Source organism: Arachis stenosperma, chromosome 10 (genome assembly GCF_014773155.1).
Source record: "Arachis stenosperma cultivar V10309 chromosome 10, arast.V10309.gnm1.PFL2, whole genome shotgun sequence".
Lineage (NCBI taxonomy): Eukaryota > Viridiplantae > Streptophyta > Magnoliopsida > Fabales > Fabaceae > Arachis > Arachis stenosperma.
Window position 1 is genome coordinate 93,393,768 of NC_080386.1, and position 17,816 is coordinate 93,411,583.

At 37.9% G+C, this 17,816-nt stretch overlaps 1 protein-coding gene and 2 non-coding genes across 3 annotated transcripts; 1 reads left to right on the top strand and 2 right to left on the bottom strand.

Moving 5' to 3' along the window:
* Positions 1 to 227: 227 nt before the first annotated feature.
* LOC130956336 (WRKY DNA-binding transcription factor 70-like) lies at positions 228 to 2,878 on the top strand. Its single transcript, XM_057883373.1, has 3 exons — positions 228 to 799; positions 962 to 1,063; positions 2,339 to 2,878. The coding sequence occupies exons 1-3, from the start codon at positions 387 to 389 to the stop codon at positions 2,748 to 2,750; spliced, it is 927 nt and encodes a 308-aa protein (XP_057739356.1). The 5' UTR covers positions 228 to 386; the 3' UTR covers positions 2,751 to 2,878.
* Positions 2,879 to 8,414: 5,536 nt separating this feature from the next.
* LOC130958885 (small nucleolar RNA R71) lies at positions 8,415 to 8,518 on the bottom strand. The gene has a single exon (XR_009077988.1). It is a non-coding gene; the product is annotated as a small nucleolar RNA R71 (small nucleolar RNA).
* A 7,765-nt stretch (positions 8,519 to 16,283) lies between these two features.
* On the bottom strand, positions 16,284 to 16,387 carry LOC130958897 (small nucleolar RNA R71). The gene has a single exon (XR_009077999.1). It is a non-coding gene; the product is annotated as a small nucleolar RNA R71 (small nucleolar RNA).
* Positions 16,388 to 17,816: the final 1,429 nt, after the last annotated feature.

A 17,816-nucleotide genomic window follows, 5' to 3' on the forward strand; every position in this document is an offset into this window, starting at 1 on the left:
CTCCTTATACAGTCGACAAAATTTTTTACTCATCTTTTTCTTTTAATAGAAAAGGATGTTTGATTTTAAGCGTCAAGATTGCATCACAATGATAACGTCATGTTTAGCTTTATAAGCCAAGCCACAATTTTTTTTTTGTTTTTTTGCTTCGGAAAGTTGTTCTAATGTGTGGAAAATTTAATCACACTTAGCCATCATTATTATTCAATTTTCATTTTCATTATCATCATCATCAACTTCCTTAGCTTCCTCCTCATTTTCAATTCCCGTCTTTCCTAGAAAAAACCCACCCATTTCCTCTCTTTTACCCATTCTCTCTCTCTCTCACACACACACCACCCTAACATCTATCTACCAATCTAAGAAAATTTCTAAGAAAACAAAGAATGAGTAGTATTGTAAGCTGCGGTAGTGAGGGTAATATTGGTTTTTCAGAGAAGAGGGAGAGGCTTATGAATAAGCTTGTGGAGGGGCATAAACATGCCACTGAGCTGAAGCTTCTCCTTCAGAATCAGAATCAGAATCCTCCGGCTACTATTCATCACGGCGGCGGTTCATCAGCTGAGGCGCTATTAATAACCAAGATTCTGAGATCTTTCGCGGAGACTCTCTCCGTTCTAGATTCTTCTTCTTCTTCTTCTGCTTCCTTCTTCCTTAACGAGAATAACAGTGGGTCCCAGCTTGTTATTGCTGCAAACTCCACCATTAATGATCTGAGGTCTGAAGAAGGTTCCAGTGAGAGTAGCAAAAGATTCTCTTCATCAGTCCCTAAGGATCGAAGAGGCACATACAAAAGAAGGTCTCTTTCTAATCTCATCTTTGATCTCACTTTACCAGAATATGTACGGACACTATATGTTTACAATTTTATATACATAATAAAAAAAATAAAAATTGACAGTTTGGGGTTTAGGGTTTGACTTGAAAGTATTATTAACTAATAGACTGAGTTGATGCGTAGGAAAACGGAAGAGACATGGAGCAATGTATCTCCCACCACTGAGGATAATCTTGCCTGGAGAAAGTATGGACAGAAGGACATACTCAATTCTAAATTCCCCAGGTAATATATAGTAATAATTTTCTTTTTCTTTTCTATTTTAATCTTTAACTTAAGGATAAGGACCAATGTTTTGAGATATATATTGTAGACAGATACAATGCATTCCTGCTACTACTAAAACTCTTCTTTTCATATATAATATCTCTAATAAAATACAACTGTACAATTTAAGTATATAGAAATATATGTTTCCTTATTCTAAAACAAAACACATTTCAATGTTCATTTTATGATTAGTTAATTACAATTCACATGCTCTTTTCTCAAATGTATAAACTAAATAAAGAGCAAAAAATTTAGAGTTAAATTTTAAAATAGTTTTTCAAATTAATTGTGTGCACTAAAATGTCATGTCATGGGAGTTTGGCTATATTTTTATGTTGGTTGTCGAAGATCTAACACAACCCTCCTTCTTTATCTGGGCTTGAGACCGGCTATGTACCGCAAGTGTAACATAGACAGAGTTTGTGTGCACTAAAATAGTCTTTAAAATTTTAATGCATCAATTAGTTTAAAATTGACAAGAATACCCTATGTTAATTCATAATATGAAAAGATTGAAAAACTAATTTGTTATACTTTTACCAATTTTCAAAATGTGACTGTAGGATTAGAACTTCATAGACTATGTTAAAAATGCCACTAATCTTAGAGAGACTTTGAAACTTAGCCAAAAAGTTTATCTTTGTTGCTTTCTTTCTTTATCTTTCTATTTTTATTTTTTGGGTGTTTAAAAGTTTTCTCTTTAGTCTTCTCAATGTAAATTACAAAAGGAAAAGTATAGATAGACAATGAATTTAATAAACAATACAGTTACGCATACAGTAATCTCCCTCCTCTATTTGTGATTTTTGTGATTTTTGTAGGGATGTAGTGTGATTTTTATTTTATTGAACTAATTTTAAAATCTATTATTCATATTATTTGCGAAATTGTCCATCTAACAAAATCGATTACAAAATGGTTAAGCTACAAGCCTACAACCAATAATGGAGCTTGATGAGGAGGCCTACCATTGCAGGAAAAGCAGACATAGGAAATCAACTTGTTGCACATTTCAATTGTTAATTATTTTCGTTTTTCAGTTTACTTAATTGGCTTGGTCCTTGATTTGGCAATTCCACACTGCCCAAATGAATATTGTTTAACATAAAATAGATTATTAATTAAATCCTTTTTTTAATTAATTATCTCATATTTTTGTTACAAAAACTTAACTTGCCTCTTAATATCCCAAAATTCTAAATATTTCAGTTGTGATATAATAATATGCAGGAGTTATTATAGGTGCACTCGGAAGTATGATCAAGGTTGCAAAGCAACAAAACAAGTTCAAAAGATTCAAGATAATCCAGTTTTGTATCAAATTACCTGCATTGGTCGTCACACTTGCAAAGAAACTCTCAAAGCTCCACAAATGACAGCATATCTTTTGAATCCACAAGACCATCATCAAACCCCACCAACGAATGCTATAATCAAACAAGAATATCCCAAACAAGAGGACACTCCGAGTGGTGAAATAATCATTGCAGAAAAATTGGATGCAAACCTTTGGTCTGAGTTGAAGGATATCGAGATAACCAACCCTCCTACTTATGCTAACTTTGGCGCATTTTCTTATAATTTTTGCACCACCGGGTTCCACTTTGATGATCATCATCATGATGAAAGTCATATGCTATAATTAGTTATATTTTATTTCCTAATCTTGACTATATATGTGTATTATTAAGCTTTAAGCTTCAAGTTTCGTGCATGTACTATATACGACAGTCATTTTAATTTGATCATTCCCACATCAATCAGTTTCAATGCAAGATGATATAATATATGTCGTCACTTTATTTGAAGAAAGATCTATTATTAAATAATTATTACTATATCGAAAGCTTTTTTACCTACTTTACCCGTGCATTTCTAATTTTAGAAATGACATTTTCTTTTTTTTCTTTTTTTTTTTGATAAATTCTACCTAATCATCTTTAAATTAACATGTAATTTACTTTTTTAATCTGATTATTAACTATACTAATAACTTGAGTTACTTCAATTTAATTAGAATTAATATTTTAACCATAGTAATAAAATCATTTTGTAATTGAGTTATTATTTAAAATAGATAATTGTATAATTTTTAAAAATATTAATAAAAAATTTTCTCTTTCCAAATTATTATTTTCCTAACATAGAGAAAGAAATTTCTTTTCCTAAATCAAGTATACTATATCTCTTTAATGACTTTCACTTTATTGTAAATCAGTTTATCCTAAATTCTGTATCGCGCTCTCATTTTCACGTACAGCATTGTGGAAATGTTAGTTCAGAGAGAGAGAAGGTTCAAGAACAGAGGAAAGTTTACAGAGGAAAGGCCTAAGTCAAAAGCAAATTACTTCTAACTAGGGCAAGAAAAATGAGACTTACAAGAGCAAAAACTCAAAATTCTAATTACTCTATCTACTATATATACTTTCTTAGCTAAATCTGCTAACTAACCGTTCACCACTATTAACAGCTGTATAACAAACTTTTTCAAACTGCAAAGTGTGTAACTAACTTGCTAATTAATCTGACTCCTCATGTGATAGCCCCTCTCAAGCTGGAATTGGCAGAATCAACCATTCCAAGCTTGCTATGACATCTCTCAAAAATGTTTGGAGCTAGGACCTTTGAAAATATGTCTGAAGTTTGGTTTGCAGTGGAGATTGGAAGTAATTTGATAACATTTTTTTGCCATTTATCTCTAACTACATGACAATCCATCTCAATGTGCTTTATTCTCTCATGGAAGACTGGGTTTGCTGCAATTTGTAATGCTTATTGGTTGTCGCAATATATGGCTATTGGCTTCTCCAACTTCACTTTCAAGTCTTGCAAGATGTAGGTCAGCCACTGAGCTTTCCTAGTTGCCATTGCTAATGCCCTGTACTCCGCTTCGCATGATGAACTTGCAACTGTATTTTGTTTTTTACTCTTCCAAGATACAATTGAAGTTCCCAAAAAAAATAATACCCAGATATTGATCTTCTACTATCCGAACATGTCCCCCAATCACTGTCTGAGTATCTGACGTTAGGATTTTTGCTAGTAAAGAATTTTATAAAGTCACGTTGTAAGTATAGATTCTGAACCAACAGAAATCCCTTCGTACAAACGTTTTGGTTGTCACAAGTAACAAACCCCTAAATAAATTGATAACCGAAGTATTTAAACCTCGGGTCGTCTTCTCAAGGAATTGCAAGGAGGTATGTTCTTATTATTGGCTATGAAAAAGGTAAAAATGGGGGGTTTTGGAAATAAGGAAGAAGTATGACAAGTAATTTAAATGACAATCAAAATAAATAAATAACTATAAAATAAACTCTTGGCATGATATGAGAACTGAAAGTCCTATTCTAGTTATCCTTATCAATTGTGATGAGAATTGAATTTTTCTCCCACTTTGTTAACCTCTAACTATGAAGGTAAGTTAAGTGAATGAATTAATTCGAATCCTCAAGTCCCAGTCTTTCCTTGGGAAAAGTTAGAGTTATTGGATCTCGAATTAATTCTTGAAGAATTCTAATTTTCGGTCAACAATGAGTTTGACAACTCAAGAGTTACCAATTAATCAACCAAAGCCAAGAATATAGAAAGTGATGAGCGGATAATTTATACGCTTTTTGGCATTGTTTTTAATATGTTTTTAGTATGATCTAGTTAGTTTTTAGTATATTTTTATTAGTTTTTAGTTAAAATTCACTTTTCTGGACTTTACTATGAGTTTGTGTGTTTTTCTGTGATTTCATGTATTTTCTGGCTGAAATTGAGGGACCTGAGCAAAAATCTGATCCAGAGACTGAAAAGGACTGCAGATGCTGTTGGATTCTGACCTCCCTGCACTCGAAGTGGATTTTCTGGAGCTACAAAAGCCCAATTGGCGCGCTCTTAACGGCGTTGGAAAGTAGACATCCTGGGCTTTCCAGCAATATATGATAGTTCATACTTTGCCCAAGATTTGATGGCCCAAACCGGCGTCCAAAGTCACCCTCAGAATTCCCAGCGTTAAACGCCGGAACTGGCACCAAAGTGGGAGTTAAACGCCCAAACTGGCACAAAAGCTGGCGTTTAACTCCAAGAAGAGTCTCTACACGAAAATGCTTCAATGCTCAGCCCAAGCACACACCAAGTGGGCCCGAAAGTGGATTTTTATGTCATTTACTCATCTTTGTACACCCTAGGCTACTAGTTCTCTATATATAGGACCTTTTACTATTGTATTTTCATCTTCTGATCTTTGGACATCTAGTTCTTAGATCATTTGGGGGCTGGCCTCACGGCCATGCCTAGACCTTGTTCTTATGTATTTTCAACGGTGGAGTTTCTACACACCATAGATTAAGGTGTGGAGCTCTGCTGTACCTCGAGTATTAATGCAATTACTATTGTTCTTCTATTCAATTCCGCTTGTTCTTGTTCCAAGATATCACTTGTTCTTCAACTTGATGAATGTGATGATCCGTGACACTCATCATCATTCTCACCTATGAACGTGTGACTGACAACCACCTCCGTTCTACCTTAGATTGGGTGAATATCTCTTGGATTCCTGATACACGATGCATGGTTGCTCGCCTGACAACCGAGCCAGCCATTCCGTGAGATCAGAGTCTTCGTGGTATAGGCTAGAACTGATGGCGGCATTCAAGAGAATCCGGAAGGTCTAACCTTGTCTGTGGTATTCTGAGTAGGATTCAATGATTGAATGACTGTGACGTGCTTCAAACTCCTGAGGGCGGGGCGTTAGTGACAGACGCAAAAGAATCACTGGATTCTATTCCGGCCTGATTGAGAACCGACAGATGGATAGCCGTGCCGTGACAGGGTGCGTTGAACATTTCCACTGAGAGGATGGGAGGTAGCCACTGACAACGGTGAAACCCTTGCATACAGCTTGCCATGGAAAGGAGTAAGAAGGATTGGATGAAGACAGTAGGAAAGCAGAGAGACAGAAGGGACAAAGCATCTCCATTCGCTTATCTGAAGTTCTTACCAATGAATTGCATAAGTACCTTTATCTTTATCTTTATGTTTTATTGGCATATCACCCATAACCATTTGAGTTTGCCTGACTAAGATTTACAAGGTGACCATAGCTTGCTTCATACCAACAATCTCCGTGGGATCGACCCTTACTCGCGTAAGGTTTATTACTTGGACGACCCAGTGCACTTGCTGGTTAGTTGTGCGAAGTTGTAGTGATCACGATTTCACCCACCAAGTTTTTGGCGCCGTTGCCAGGGATTGTTTCGTGTATGGACAACTGACGGTTCATCTTGTTGCTTAGATTAGGTATTTTTCAGAGTTCTTAAGAATGAATTCTAGTGTTTCAAGGTGATGTTCTTATCATCACCAAAGCTGATTGATTCTCATCAATTTAGCTCTTGAATGCAATGTCCTGCTGAAGCTTGGCTAGCCATGTCTAATTTCTTTAGACTAAAGCTTTAGACTAACATTGCATGATTCCTGGAATTTTCATTAAGAATTTTGATATCTTTATTTTCTTTTCCACTTAATTTTCGAAAAAAAAAACCAAAAAAAAATTACAAAATCATAAAAACCAAAAATATTGTATGAGTCTGGTATCTCATATTAAGTTTGGTGTCAATTGCATGTTTCTGTTCTTCTTACATTCATTCATGTGTCTTAAGTGATCTTCAAGATGTTCTTGATGATTTCCTTGCTCTGATCTTTAAATTCTCTTGTCTTGAGTATTTTTGTTGTTTGTCATATGCATTCTCATTTTGTTAGTGTCAGTAGTATACAAACTGCTAAGTTTGGTGTCTTGCATGCATTGTTATTTGATTTTAGTTGCATTTTGATTATTCCTCATTATTAAAAATCCAAAAATATTTTTAATTTGTGTCTTTTCAAGTCAATAATACAGAGAATTGAAGATTCAAAACATACAGCAGAGGAATTATACAGAAAAAGCTGGGCGTTCAAAACGCCCAGTGAAGAAGGCAAACTGGCGTTTAAACGCCAGCCAGGGTGCCTGGCTGGGCGTTTAACGCCCAAAAAGGTAGTGCATTGGGCGTTAAACGCCAGAATGTGCACCATTCTGGGCGTTTAACGCCAGGATGGCACAAGAGGGAAGATTTTGTTTTCAAATCAATTTTTTTTCAAGTTTTCAAAGTTTTTCAAAATCAAATCTTTTTCAAATCATATCTTTTCAGTCAAACCTTTTTCAAAATCAATTTCTTTCCTTTTTCAAAGATACTTGCTAACAATTAATGATTTGATTGAACATTTTAAGTATGTTGCATTTTCTGTTGAGAAAGATTTAATGTTTGAATCATATCTTTTCTTGTTAGCCAAGTCATTAATTTTTAAAATCAAATCTTTTTAAAAATTTTTTCAAATCATATCTTTTCAATCATATCTTTTTAAAAGCATAACTTTTCAATCATATCTTTTTAATCACATCTTTTTCAAAATAGTTTTCAATCATATCTTTTTAAATTCTAATTTCAAAATCTTTTTCTAAAATTACTTGATTTCTTCTCCATTCTTAGTTTTCGAAAATCAATTCAAGTTTTTCAAAATGTTTTTAAAATCTTTTACCTAATTTTCGAAAATTTCTTCCCCTCTTCTCACATCCTTCTATTCATGGAGTACCAATCCTCCTCCTCAATGCACAATTCGAACTCTATCTGACTAAGTTCGAATTCTTCTACCTCTTCCTTCTAATTTTCTTTTTCTCTAACATCTCAAGGAATCTTTATACTGTGACATAGAGGATTCCATATTTTCTTGTTCTCTTTTCTTTCATATGAGCAGGAACAAAGACAAAGGCATTCTTGTTGAAGCTGACCCTGAACCTGAAAGGACCTTGAAGCGAAAGCTAAGAGAAGCTAAGGCACAACTCTCTGTAGAGGACCTAACAGAAATCTTCAAAGAAGAAGACATGGCAGCCGAAAACAACAACAATGCAAACAATGCAAGGAAGGTGCTGGGTGACTTTACTGCACCTACTTCCGACTTCTATGGGAGAAGCATCTCTATCCCTGCCATTGGAGCAAACAACTTTGAGCTTAAGCCTCAATTAGTTTCTCTAATGCAACAGAATTGCAAGTTCTATGGACTTCCATTGGAAGATCCTCATCAGTTCTTAGCTGAATTCTTGCAAATCTGTGACATTGTCAAGACTAATGGGGTTGACCCTGAGGTCTACAGACTTATGCTATTCCCTTTTGCTGTAAGAGACAGAGCTAGAATATGGTTGGACTTACAACCTAAAGACAGCCTGAACTCTTGGGAAAAGCTAGTCAATGCCTTCTTGGCAAAGTTCTTTCCACCTCAAAAATTGAGTAAGCTCAGAGTGGAAGTCCAAACCTTCAGACAGAAGGAAGGTGAATCCCTCTATGAAGCTTGGGAAAGATACAAACAATTGATCAGAAAATGTCCTTCTGACATGCTTTCTGAATGGAGCATCATAGGTATTTTCTATGATGGTCTCTCTGAACTATCCAAGATGTCTTTGGATAGCTCTGCTGGAGGATCTCTTCATCTGAAGAAGACGCCTACAGAAGCTCAAGAACTAATTGAAATGGTTGCAAATAACCAATTCATGTACACTTCTGAAAGGAATCCTGTGAACAATGGGACTAATCAGAAGAAAGGAGTTCTTGAGATTGATACTCTGAATGCCATTCTGGCTCAGAACAAAATATTGACTCAGCAAGTCAATTTGATTTCTCAAAGTCTGTCTGGAATGCAAAATGCACCAAGCAGTACTAAGGATGCTTCATCTGAAGAAGAAGCCTATGATCCTGAGAACCCTTCAATGGAAGAGGTGAATTACCTAGGAGAACCCTATGGAAACACCTATAATTCTTCATGGAGAAATCATCCAAATTTCTCATGGAAGGATCAACAGAGACCTCAACAAGGTTTCAACAACAATAATGGTGGAAGAAACAGGTTTAGCAATGGCAAGCCTTTTCCATCATCTTCTCAGCAACAGACAGAGAATTCTAAGCAGAACCACTCTGACTTAGCAACCATGGTCTCTGATCTAATCAAAACCACTCAAAGTTTCATGACTGAAACAAGGTCCTCCATTAGGAATTTGGAGGCACAAGTGGGACAGCTGAGCAAGAAAGTTACTGAACTCCCTCATAGTACTCTTCCAAGCAACACAGAAGAAAATCCAAAAGGAGAGTGCAAGGCCATCAACATGGCCGAATTTGGAGAGGAGGGAGAGGCAGTGAACGCCACTGAGGAAGACCTCAATGGACGTCCACTGGCCTCCACTGAGTTCCCCAATGAGGAACCATGGGAATCTGAGGCTCAAAATGAGACCATAGAGATTCCATTGGACTTACTTCTGCCTTTCATGAGCTCTGATGAGTATTCCTCCTCTGAAGAGGATGAGTATGTCACTGAAGAGCAAGTTGCTAAATACCTTAGAGCAATCATGAAGCTAAATGACAAGTTATTTGGAAATGAGACTTGGGAGAACGAACCTCCTTTGCTCACCAAAGAACTGGATGACTTGTCTAGGCAGAAATTACATCAAAAGAGACAAGATCCTGGGAAGTTTTCACTACCTTGTACCATAGGCACCATGACCTTCAAGAAGGCTCTGTGTGACTTAGGGTCAAGTGTAAACCTCATGCCTCTCTCTGTAATGGAGAAGCTAGGGATCTTTGAGGTGCAAGCTGCAAGAATCTCACTAGAGATGGCAGACAATTCAAGAAAACAAGCTTATGGACTTGTAGAGGATGTTTTGGTGAAGATTGAAGACCATTACATCCCTGCTGATTTCATAGTCCTAGAGACTGGGAAGTGCATGGATGAATCCATCATCCTTGGCAGACCCTTCCTAGCCACAGCTAAGGCTGTGATTGATGTGGACAGAGGTGAATTGATCATTCAAGTGAATGAAGAATCCTTTGTGTTTAAGGCTCAAGGATATCCCTCTGTCACCATGGAGAGGAAGCATGAAGAGCTTCTCTCAAGACAGAGTCAAACAGAGCCCCCTCAGTCAAACTCTAAGTTTGGTGTTGGGAGGCCACAACCAAACTCTAAGTTTGGTGTTGAACCCCCACATTCAAACTCTGAGTTTGGTGTTGGGAGGTTCCAACATTGCTCTGAGTATCTGTGAGGCTCCATGAGGGCCCTCTGTTAAGCTACTAACATTAAAGAAGCGCTTGTTGGGAGGCAACCCAATGTTATATTTTATCTATCTTCTTTTGTTATTTTATGTTTTCTGTAGGTTGATGATCATGAGAAGTCACAAAATCAATTGAAAAAGCAAAAACAGAATGAAAAACAGGAAGAAAAACAGCACACCCTGGAGGAAGAACCTACTGGCGTTTAAACGCCAGTAAGGCTAGCAGATGGGCGTTTAACGCCCAGTCTGGCACCATTCTGGGCGTTTAACGCCAGAAAGGGGCACCAGACTGGCGTTAAACGCCAGAAAAGGGCAAGCACTTGGCATTAAACGCCAGAAATGGGCACCAGCCCGGCGTTTAACGCCAGAATTGGCTCAAAACGCATTTTTGCATGCCATTTGGTGCAGGGATGACTTTTCCTTGACACCTCAGGATCTGTGGACCCCACAGGATCCCCACCAACCCCACCACCCTCATTCTTCTTCACCCATTCACCAATCACCTCAATACCTCTTCCCCAAAAACCCTTCACCTATCAAATCCCATCTTTCTCTTCACCACTCACATCCATCCTTCATAAAACCCCACCTACCTCACCATTCAAATTCAAACCACTTTCCCTCCCAAACCCACCCATAATGGCCGAACCCTACCCCTCCCCTCACCCCTATATAAACCCATCTTCACTCCTTCATTTTCACACACCCTAAACACTACTTCTTCCCCCTTTGGCCGAACCACTTAGCCTCCTCCATCTCCTCCATTTTCTTCTTCTTCTACTCCTTCTTCTTTTGCTCGAGGACGAGCAAACCTTTTAAGTTTGGTGTGGTAAAAGCATTGCTTTTTGTTTTTCTATAACCATTTATGGCATCCAAGGCCGGAGAAACCTCTAGAAAGAGGAAAGGGAAGGCAAAAGCTTCCACCTCCGAGTCAGGAGAGATGGAGAGATTCATCTCAAGGGTGCATCAAGACCACTTCTATGAAGTCGTGGCCATGAAGAAGGTGATCCCTGAGGTTCCTTTCAAACTCAAAAAGGGTCAACTTTGATCAAAGGTTGGACCAAGTCCTCATAGACATTTGTGAAGAGGACGCTCAATAGAAGAGAGATTCAAGAGGGAAGCCGGTTCAACTGAGAAGGCATGACCTCAAGCCCATCACTAAGAAAAGGATGGAGCAAACAAGAGATCCCACTCATCATGAAATCCCTGAGATGCCTCAAGGGATGCACTTTCCTCCACAAAACTATTGGGAGCAAATCAACACCTCCCTAGGAGAATTGAGTTCCAACATGGGACAACTAAGGGTGGAGCACCAAGAACATTCCATCCTCCTCCATGAAATTAGAGAAGATCAAAGAATCATGAGAGAGGAGCAACAAAGACAAGGAAGAGACATTGAGGAGCTCAAGCACTCCATAGGATCTTCAAGAGGAAGAACAAGCCGCCATCATTAAGGTGGACCCGTTCTTTAATTTCCTTGTTTTTTATTTTTCTGTTTTTCGAATTTTCATGCTTATGTTTATCCATGTTTGTGTCTTATGATCATTAGTGTCTTAGTGTCTATGCCTTAAAGTTATGAATGTCCTATGAATCCATCACCTTTCTTAAATAAACAATGTTCTTAATTGAAAAAGAGAAGAATTGCATGAATTTTGAATTTTATAACAGTTTAATTATTTTGATGTGGTGGCAATACTTTTTGTTTTCTGAATGTATGCTTGCACAGTGCATATGTCTTTTGAATTTGTGGTTCATGAATGTTGGCTCTTGAAAGAATGATGAAAAAGGAGACATGTTACTGAGGATCTGAAAAATTATTAAAATGATTCTTGAAGCAAAAAAAAAAACAAAAAGAAAAAAAAAAGGGAGAAAGAGAAAAAGAAAGAAAAAAAGAAAGAAATAAGGTTGTGATCCAAGGCAAAAAGAGTGTGCTTAAGAACCCTGGACACCTCTAATTGGGGACTCTAGCAAAGCTAAGTCACAATCTGAAAAGGTTCACCCAATTATGTGTCTGTGGCATGTATGTATCCGGTGGTAATACTGGAAGACAGAGTGCTTTGGGCCACGGCCAAGACTCAATAAGTAGCTGTGTTCAAGAATCATCATACTTAACTAGGAGAATCAATGACACTATCTAGATTCTGAGTTCCTAAAGAGGCCAATCATTCTGAATTTCAAAGGATAGAGTGAGATGCCAAAACTGTTCAGAGGCAAAAAGCTAAAAGCCCCGCTCATCTAATTAATACTGATCTTCATAGATGTTTTTGGAATTCATTGCATATTCTCTTCTTTTTATCTTATTTGATTTTCAGTTGCTTGAGGACAAGCAACAATTTAAGTTTGGTGTTGTGATGAGCGGATAATTTATACGCTTTTTGGCATTGTTTTTAGTATGTTTTTAGTATGATCTAGTTAGTTTTTAGTATATTTTTATTAGTTTTTAGTTAAAATTCACTTTTCTGAACTTTACTATGAGTTTGTATGTTTTTCTGTGATTTCAGGTATTTTCTGGCTGAAATTGAGGGACCTGAGCAAAAATCTGATCCAGAGACTGAAAAGGACTGCAAATGCTGTTGGATTCTGACCTTCCTGCACTCGAAGTGGATTTTCTGGAGATACAAAAGCCCAATTGGCGCGCTCTCAACGGCGTTGGAAAGTAGACATCCTGGGCTTTCCAGCAATATATGATAGTCCATACTTTGACCAAGATTTGATGGCCCAAACCGGCGTCCAAAGTCACCCTCAGAATTTCCAGCGTTAAACGCCGGAACTGGCACCAAAGTGGGAGTTAAACGCCCAAACTGGCACAAAAGCTGGCGTTTAACTCCAAGAAGAGTCTCTACACGAAAATGCTTCAATGCTCAGCCCAAGCACACACCAAGTGGGCCCGGAAGTGGATTTTTATGTCATTTACTCATCTCTGTACACTCTAGGCTACTAGTTCTCTATATATAGGACCTTTTACTATTATATTTTCATCTTCTGATCTTTGGACATCTAGTTCTTAGATCATTTGGGGGCTGGCTTCACGGCCATGCCTAGACCTTGTTCTTATGTATTTTCAACGGTGGAGTTTCTACACACCATAGATTAAGGTGTGGAGCTCTGCTGTACCTCGAGTATTAATGCAATTACTATTGTTCTTCTATTCAATTCCGCTTGTTCTTGTTCCAAGATATCACTTGTTCTTCAACTTGATGAATGTGATGATCCGTGACACTCATCATCATTCTCACCTATGAACGTGTGACTGACAACCACCTCCGTTCTACCTTAGATTGGGTGAATATCTCTTGGATTCCTGATACACGATGCATGGTTGCTCGCCTGACAACCGAGCCAGCCATTCCGTGAGATCAGAGTCTTCGTGGTATAGGCTAGAACTGATGGCGGCATTCAAGAGAATCCGGAAGGTCTAACCTTGTCTGTGGTATTCTGAGTAGGATTCAATGATTGAATGACTGTGACGTGCTTCAAACTCCTGAGGGCGGGGCGTTAGTGACAGACGCAAAAGAATCACTGGATTCTATTCCGGCCTGATTGAGAACCGACAGATGGATAGCCGTGCCGTGACAGGGTGCGTTGAACATTTCCACTGAGAGGATGGGAGGTAGCCACTGACAACGGTGAAACCCTTGCATACAGCTTGCCATGGAAAGGAGTAAGAAGGATTGGATGAAGACAGTAGGAAAGCAGAGAGACGGAAGGGACAAAGCATCTCAATTCGCTTATCTGAAGTTCTTACCAATGAATTGCATAAGTACCTTTATCTTTATCTTTATGTTTTATTGGCATATCACCCATAACCATTTGAGTTTGCCTGACTAAGATTTACAAGGTGACCATAGCTTGCTTCATACCAACAATCTCCGTGGGATCGACCCTTACTCGCGTAAGGTTTATTACTTGGATGACCCAGTGCACTTGCTGGTTAGTTGTGCGAAGTTGTAGTGATCACGATTTCGCCCACCAAGTTTTTGGCGCCGTTGCCGGGGATTGTTTCGTGTATGGACAACTGACGGTTCATCTTGTTGCTTAGATTAGGTATTTTTCAGAGTTCTTAAGAATGAATTCTAGTGTTTCAAGGTGATGTTCTTATCATCACCAAAGCTGATTGATTCTCATCAATTTAGCTCTTGAATGCAATGTCCTGCTGAAGCTTGGCTAGCCATGTCTAATTTCTTTAGACTAAAGCTTTAGACTAACATTGCATGATTCCTGGAATTCTCATTAAGAATTTTGATATCTTTATTTTCTTTTCCACTTAATTTTCGAAAAAAAAAAACCAAAAAAAAATTACAAAATCATAAAAACCAAAAATATTGTATGAGTCTTGTATCTCATATTAAGTTTGGTGTCAATTGCATGTTTCTGTTCTTCTTACATTCATTCATGTGTCTTAAGTGATCTTCAAGATGTTCTTGATGATTTCCTTGCTCTGATCTTTAAATTCTCTTGTCTTGAGTATTTTTGTTGTTTGTCATATGCATTCTCATTTTGTTAGTGTCAGTAGTATACAAACTGCTAAGTTTGGTGTCTTGCATGCATTGTTATTTGATTTTAGTTGCATTTTGATTATTCCTCATTATTAAAAATCCAAAAATATTTTAATTTGTGTCTTTTCAAGTCAATAATACAGAGAATTGAAGATTCAAAACATACAGCAGAGGAATTATACAGAAAAAGCTGGGCGTTCAAAACGCCCAGTGAAGAAGGCAAACTGGCGTTTAAACGCCAGCCAGGGTGCCTGGCTGGGCGTTTAACGCCCAAAAAGGTAGTGCATTGGGCGTTAAACGCCAGAATGTGCACCATTCTGGGCGTTTAACGCCAGGATGGCACAAGAGGGAAGATTTTGTTTTCAAATCAATTTTTTTTCAAGTTTTCAAAGTTTTTCAAAATCAAATCTTTTTCAAATCATATCTTTTCAGTCAAACCTTTTTCAAAATCAATTTCTTTCCTTTTTCAAAGATACTTGCTAACAATTAATGATTTGATTGAACATTTTAAGTATGTTGCCTTTTCTGTTGAGAAAGATTTAATGTTTGAATCATATCTTTTCTTGTTAGCCAAGTCATTAATTTTTAAAATCAAATCTTTTTAAAATTTTTTTCAAATCATATCTTTTCAATCATATCTTTTTAAAAGCATAACTTTTCAATCATATTTTTTAATCACATCTTTTTCAAAATAGTTTTCAATCATATCTTTTTAAATTCTAATTTCAAAATCTTTTTCTAAAATTACTTGATTTCTTCTCCATTCTTAGTTTTCGAAAATCAATTCAAGTTTTTCAAAATGTTTTTAAAATCTTTTACCTAATTTTCGAAAATTTCTTCCCCTCTTCTCACATCCTTCTATTCATGGAGTACCAATCCTCCTCCTCAATGCACAATTCGAACTCTATCTGACTAAGTTCGAATTCTTCTACCTCTTCCTTCTAATTTTCTTTTTCTCTGACACCTCAAGGAATCTCTATACTGTGACATAGAGGATTCCATATTTTCTTGTTCTCTTTTCTTTCATATGAGCAGGAACAAAGACAAAGGCATTCTTGTTGAAGCTGACCCTGAACCTGAAAGGACCTTGAAGCGAAAGCTAAGAGAAGCTAAGGCACAACTCTCTGTAGAGGACCTAACAGAAATCTTCAAAGAAGAAGACATGGCAGCCGAAAACAACAACAATGCAAACAATGCAAGGAAGGTGCTGGGTGACTTTACTGCACCTACTCCCGACTTCTATGGGAGAAGCATCTCTATCCCTGCCATTGGAGCAAACAACTTTGAGCTTAAGCCTCAATTAGTTTCTCTAATGCAACAGAATTGCAAGTTCTATGGACTTCCATTGGAAGATCCTCATCAGTTCTTAGCTGAATTCTTGCAAATTTGTGACACTGTCAAGACTAATGGGGTTGACCCTGAGGTCTACAGCCTTATGCTATTCCCTTTTGCTGTAAGAGACAGAGCTAGAATATGGTTGGACTTACAACCTAAAGACAACCTGAACTCTTGGGAAAAGCTAGTCAATGCCTTCTTGGCAAAGTTCTTTCCACCTCAAAAATTGAGTAAGCTCAGAGTGGAAGTCCAAACCTTCAGACAGAAGGAAGGTGAATCCCTCTATGAAGCTTGGGAAAGATACAAACAATTGATCAGAAAATGTCCTTCTGACATGCTTTCTGAATGGAGCATCATAGGTATTTTCTATGATGGTCTCTCTGAACTATCCAAGATGTCTTTGGATAGCTCTGCTGGAGGATCTCTTCATCTGAAGAAGACGCCTACAGAAGCTCAAGAACTAATTGAAATGGTTGCAAATAACCAATTCATGTACACTTCTGAAAGGAATCCTGTGAACAATGGGACTAATCAGAAGAAAGGAGTTCTTGAGATTGATACTCTGAATGCCATTCTGGCTCAGAACAAAATATTGACTCAGCAAGTCAATTTGATTTCTCAAAGTCTGTCTGGAATGCAAAATGCACCAAGCAGTACTAAGGATGCTTCATCTGAAGAAGAAGCCTATGATCCTGAGAACCCTTCAATGGAAGAGGTGAATTACCTAGGAGAACCCTATGGAAACACCTATAATTCTTCATGGAGAAATCATCCAAATTTCTCATGGAAGGATCAACAGAGACCTCAACAAGGTTTCAACAACAATAATGGTGGAAGAAACAGGTTTAGCAATGGCAAGCCTTTTCCATCATCTTCTCAGCAACAGACAGAGAATTCTAAGCAGAACCACTCTGACTTAGCAACCATGGTCTCTGATCTAATCAAAACCACTCAAAGTTTCATGACTGAAACAAGGTCCTCCATTAGGAATTTGGAGGCACAAGTGGGACAGCTGAGCAAGAAAGTTACTGAACTCCCTCATAGTACTCTTCCAAGCAACACAGAAGAAAATCCAAAAGGAGAGTGCAAGGCCATCAACATGGCCGAATTTGGAGAGGAGGGAGAGGCAGTGAACGCCACTGAGGAAGACCTCAATGGACGTCCACTGGCCTCCACTGAGTTCCCCAATGAGGAACCATGGGAATCTGAGGCTCAAAATGAGACCATAGAGATTCCATTGGACTTACTTCTGCCTTTCATGAGCTCTGATGAGTATTCCTCCTCTGAAGAGGATGAGTATGTCACTGAAGAGCAAGTTGCTAAATACCTTGGAGCAATCATGAAGCTAAATGACAAGTTATTTGGAAATGAGACTTGGGAGAACGAACCTCCTTTGCTCACCAAAGAACTGGATGACTTGTCTAGGCAGAAATTACCTCAAAAGAGACAAGATCCTGGGAAGTTTTCACTACCTTGTACCATAGGCACCATGACCTTCAAGAAGGCTCTGTGTGACTTAGGGTCAAGTGTAAACCTCATGCCTCTCTCTGTAATGGAGAAGCTAGGGATCTTTGAGGTGCAAGCTGCAAGAATCTCACTAGAGATGGCAGACAATTCAAGAAAACAAGCTTATGGACTTGTAGAGGATGTTTTGGTGAAGATTGAAGACCATTACATCCCTGCTGATTTCATAGTCCTAGAGACTGGGAAGTGCATGGATGAATCCATCATCCTTGGCAGACCCTTCCTAGCCACAGCTAAGGCT

Coding starts and splice junctions, on each gene's coding strand:
- LOC130956336 (XM_057883373.1), top strand. CDS start 387: ATGAGTAGTATTGTAAGCTGCGGTAGTGAGGGTAATATTGGTTTTTCA. Junction 800..961: donor AGAGGCACATACAAAAGAAG/GTCTCTTTCTAA, acceptor GTTGATGCGTAG/GAAAACGGAAGAGACATGGA. Junction 1,064..2,338: donor CTCAATTCTAAATTCCCCAG/GTAATATATAGT, acceptor AATAATATGCAG/GAGTTATTATAGGTGCACTC.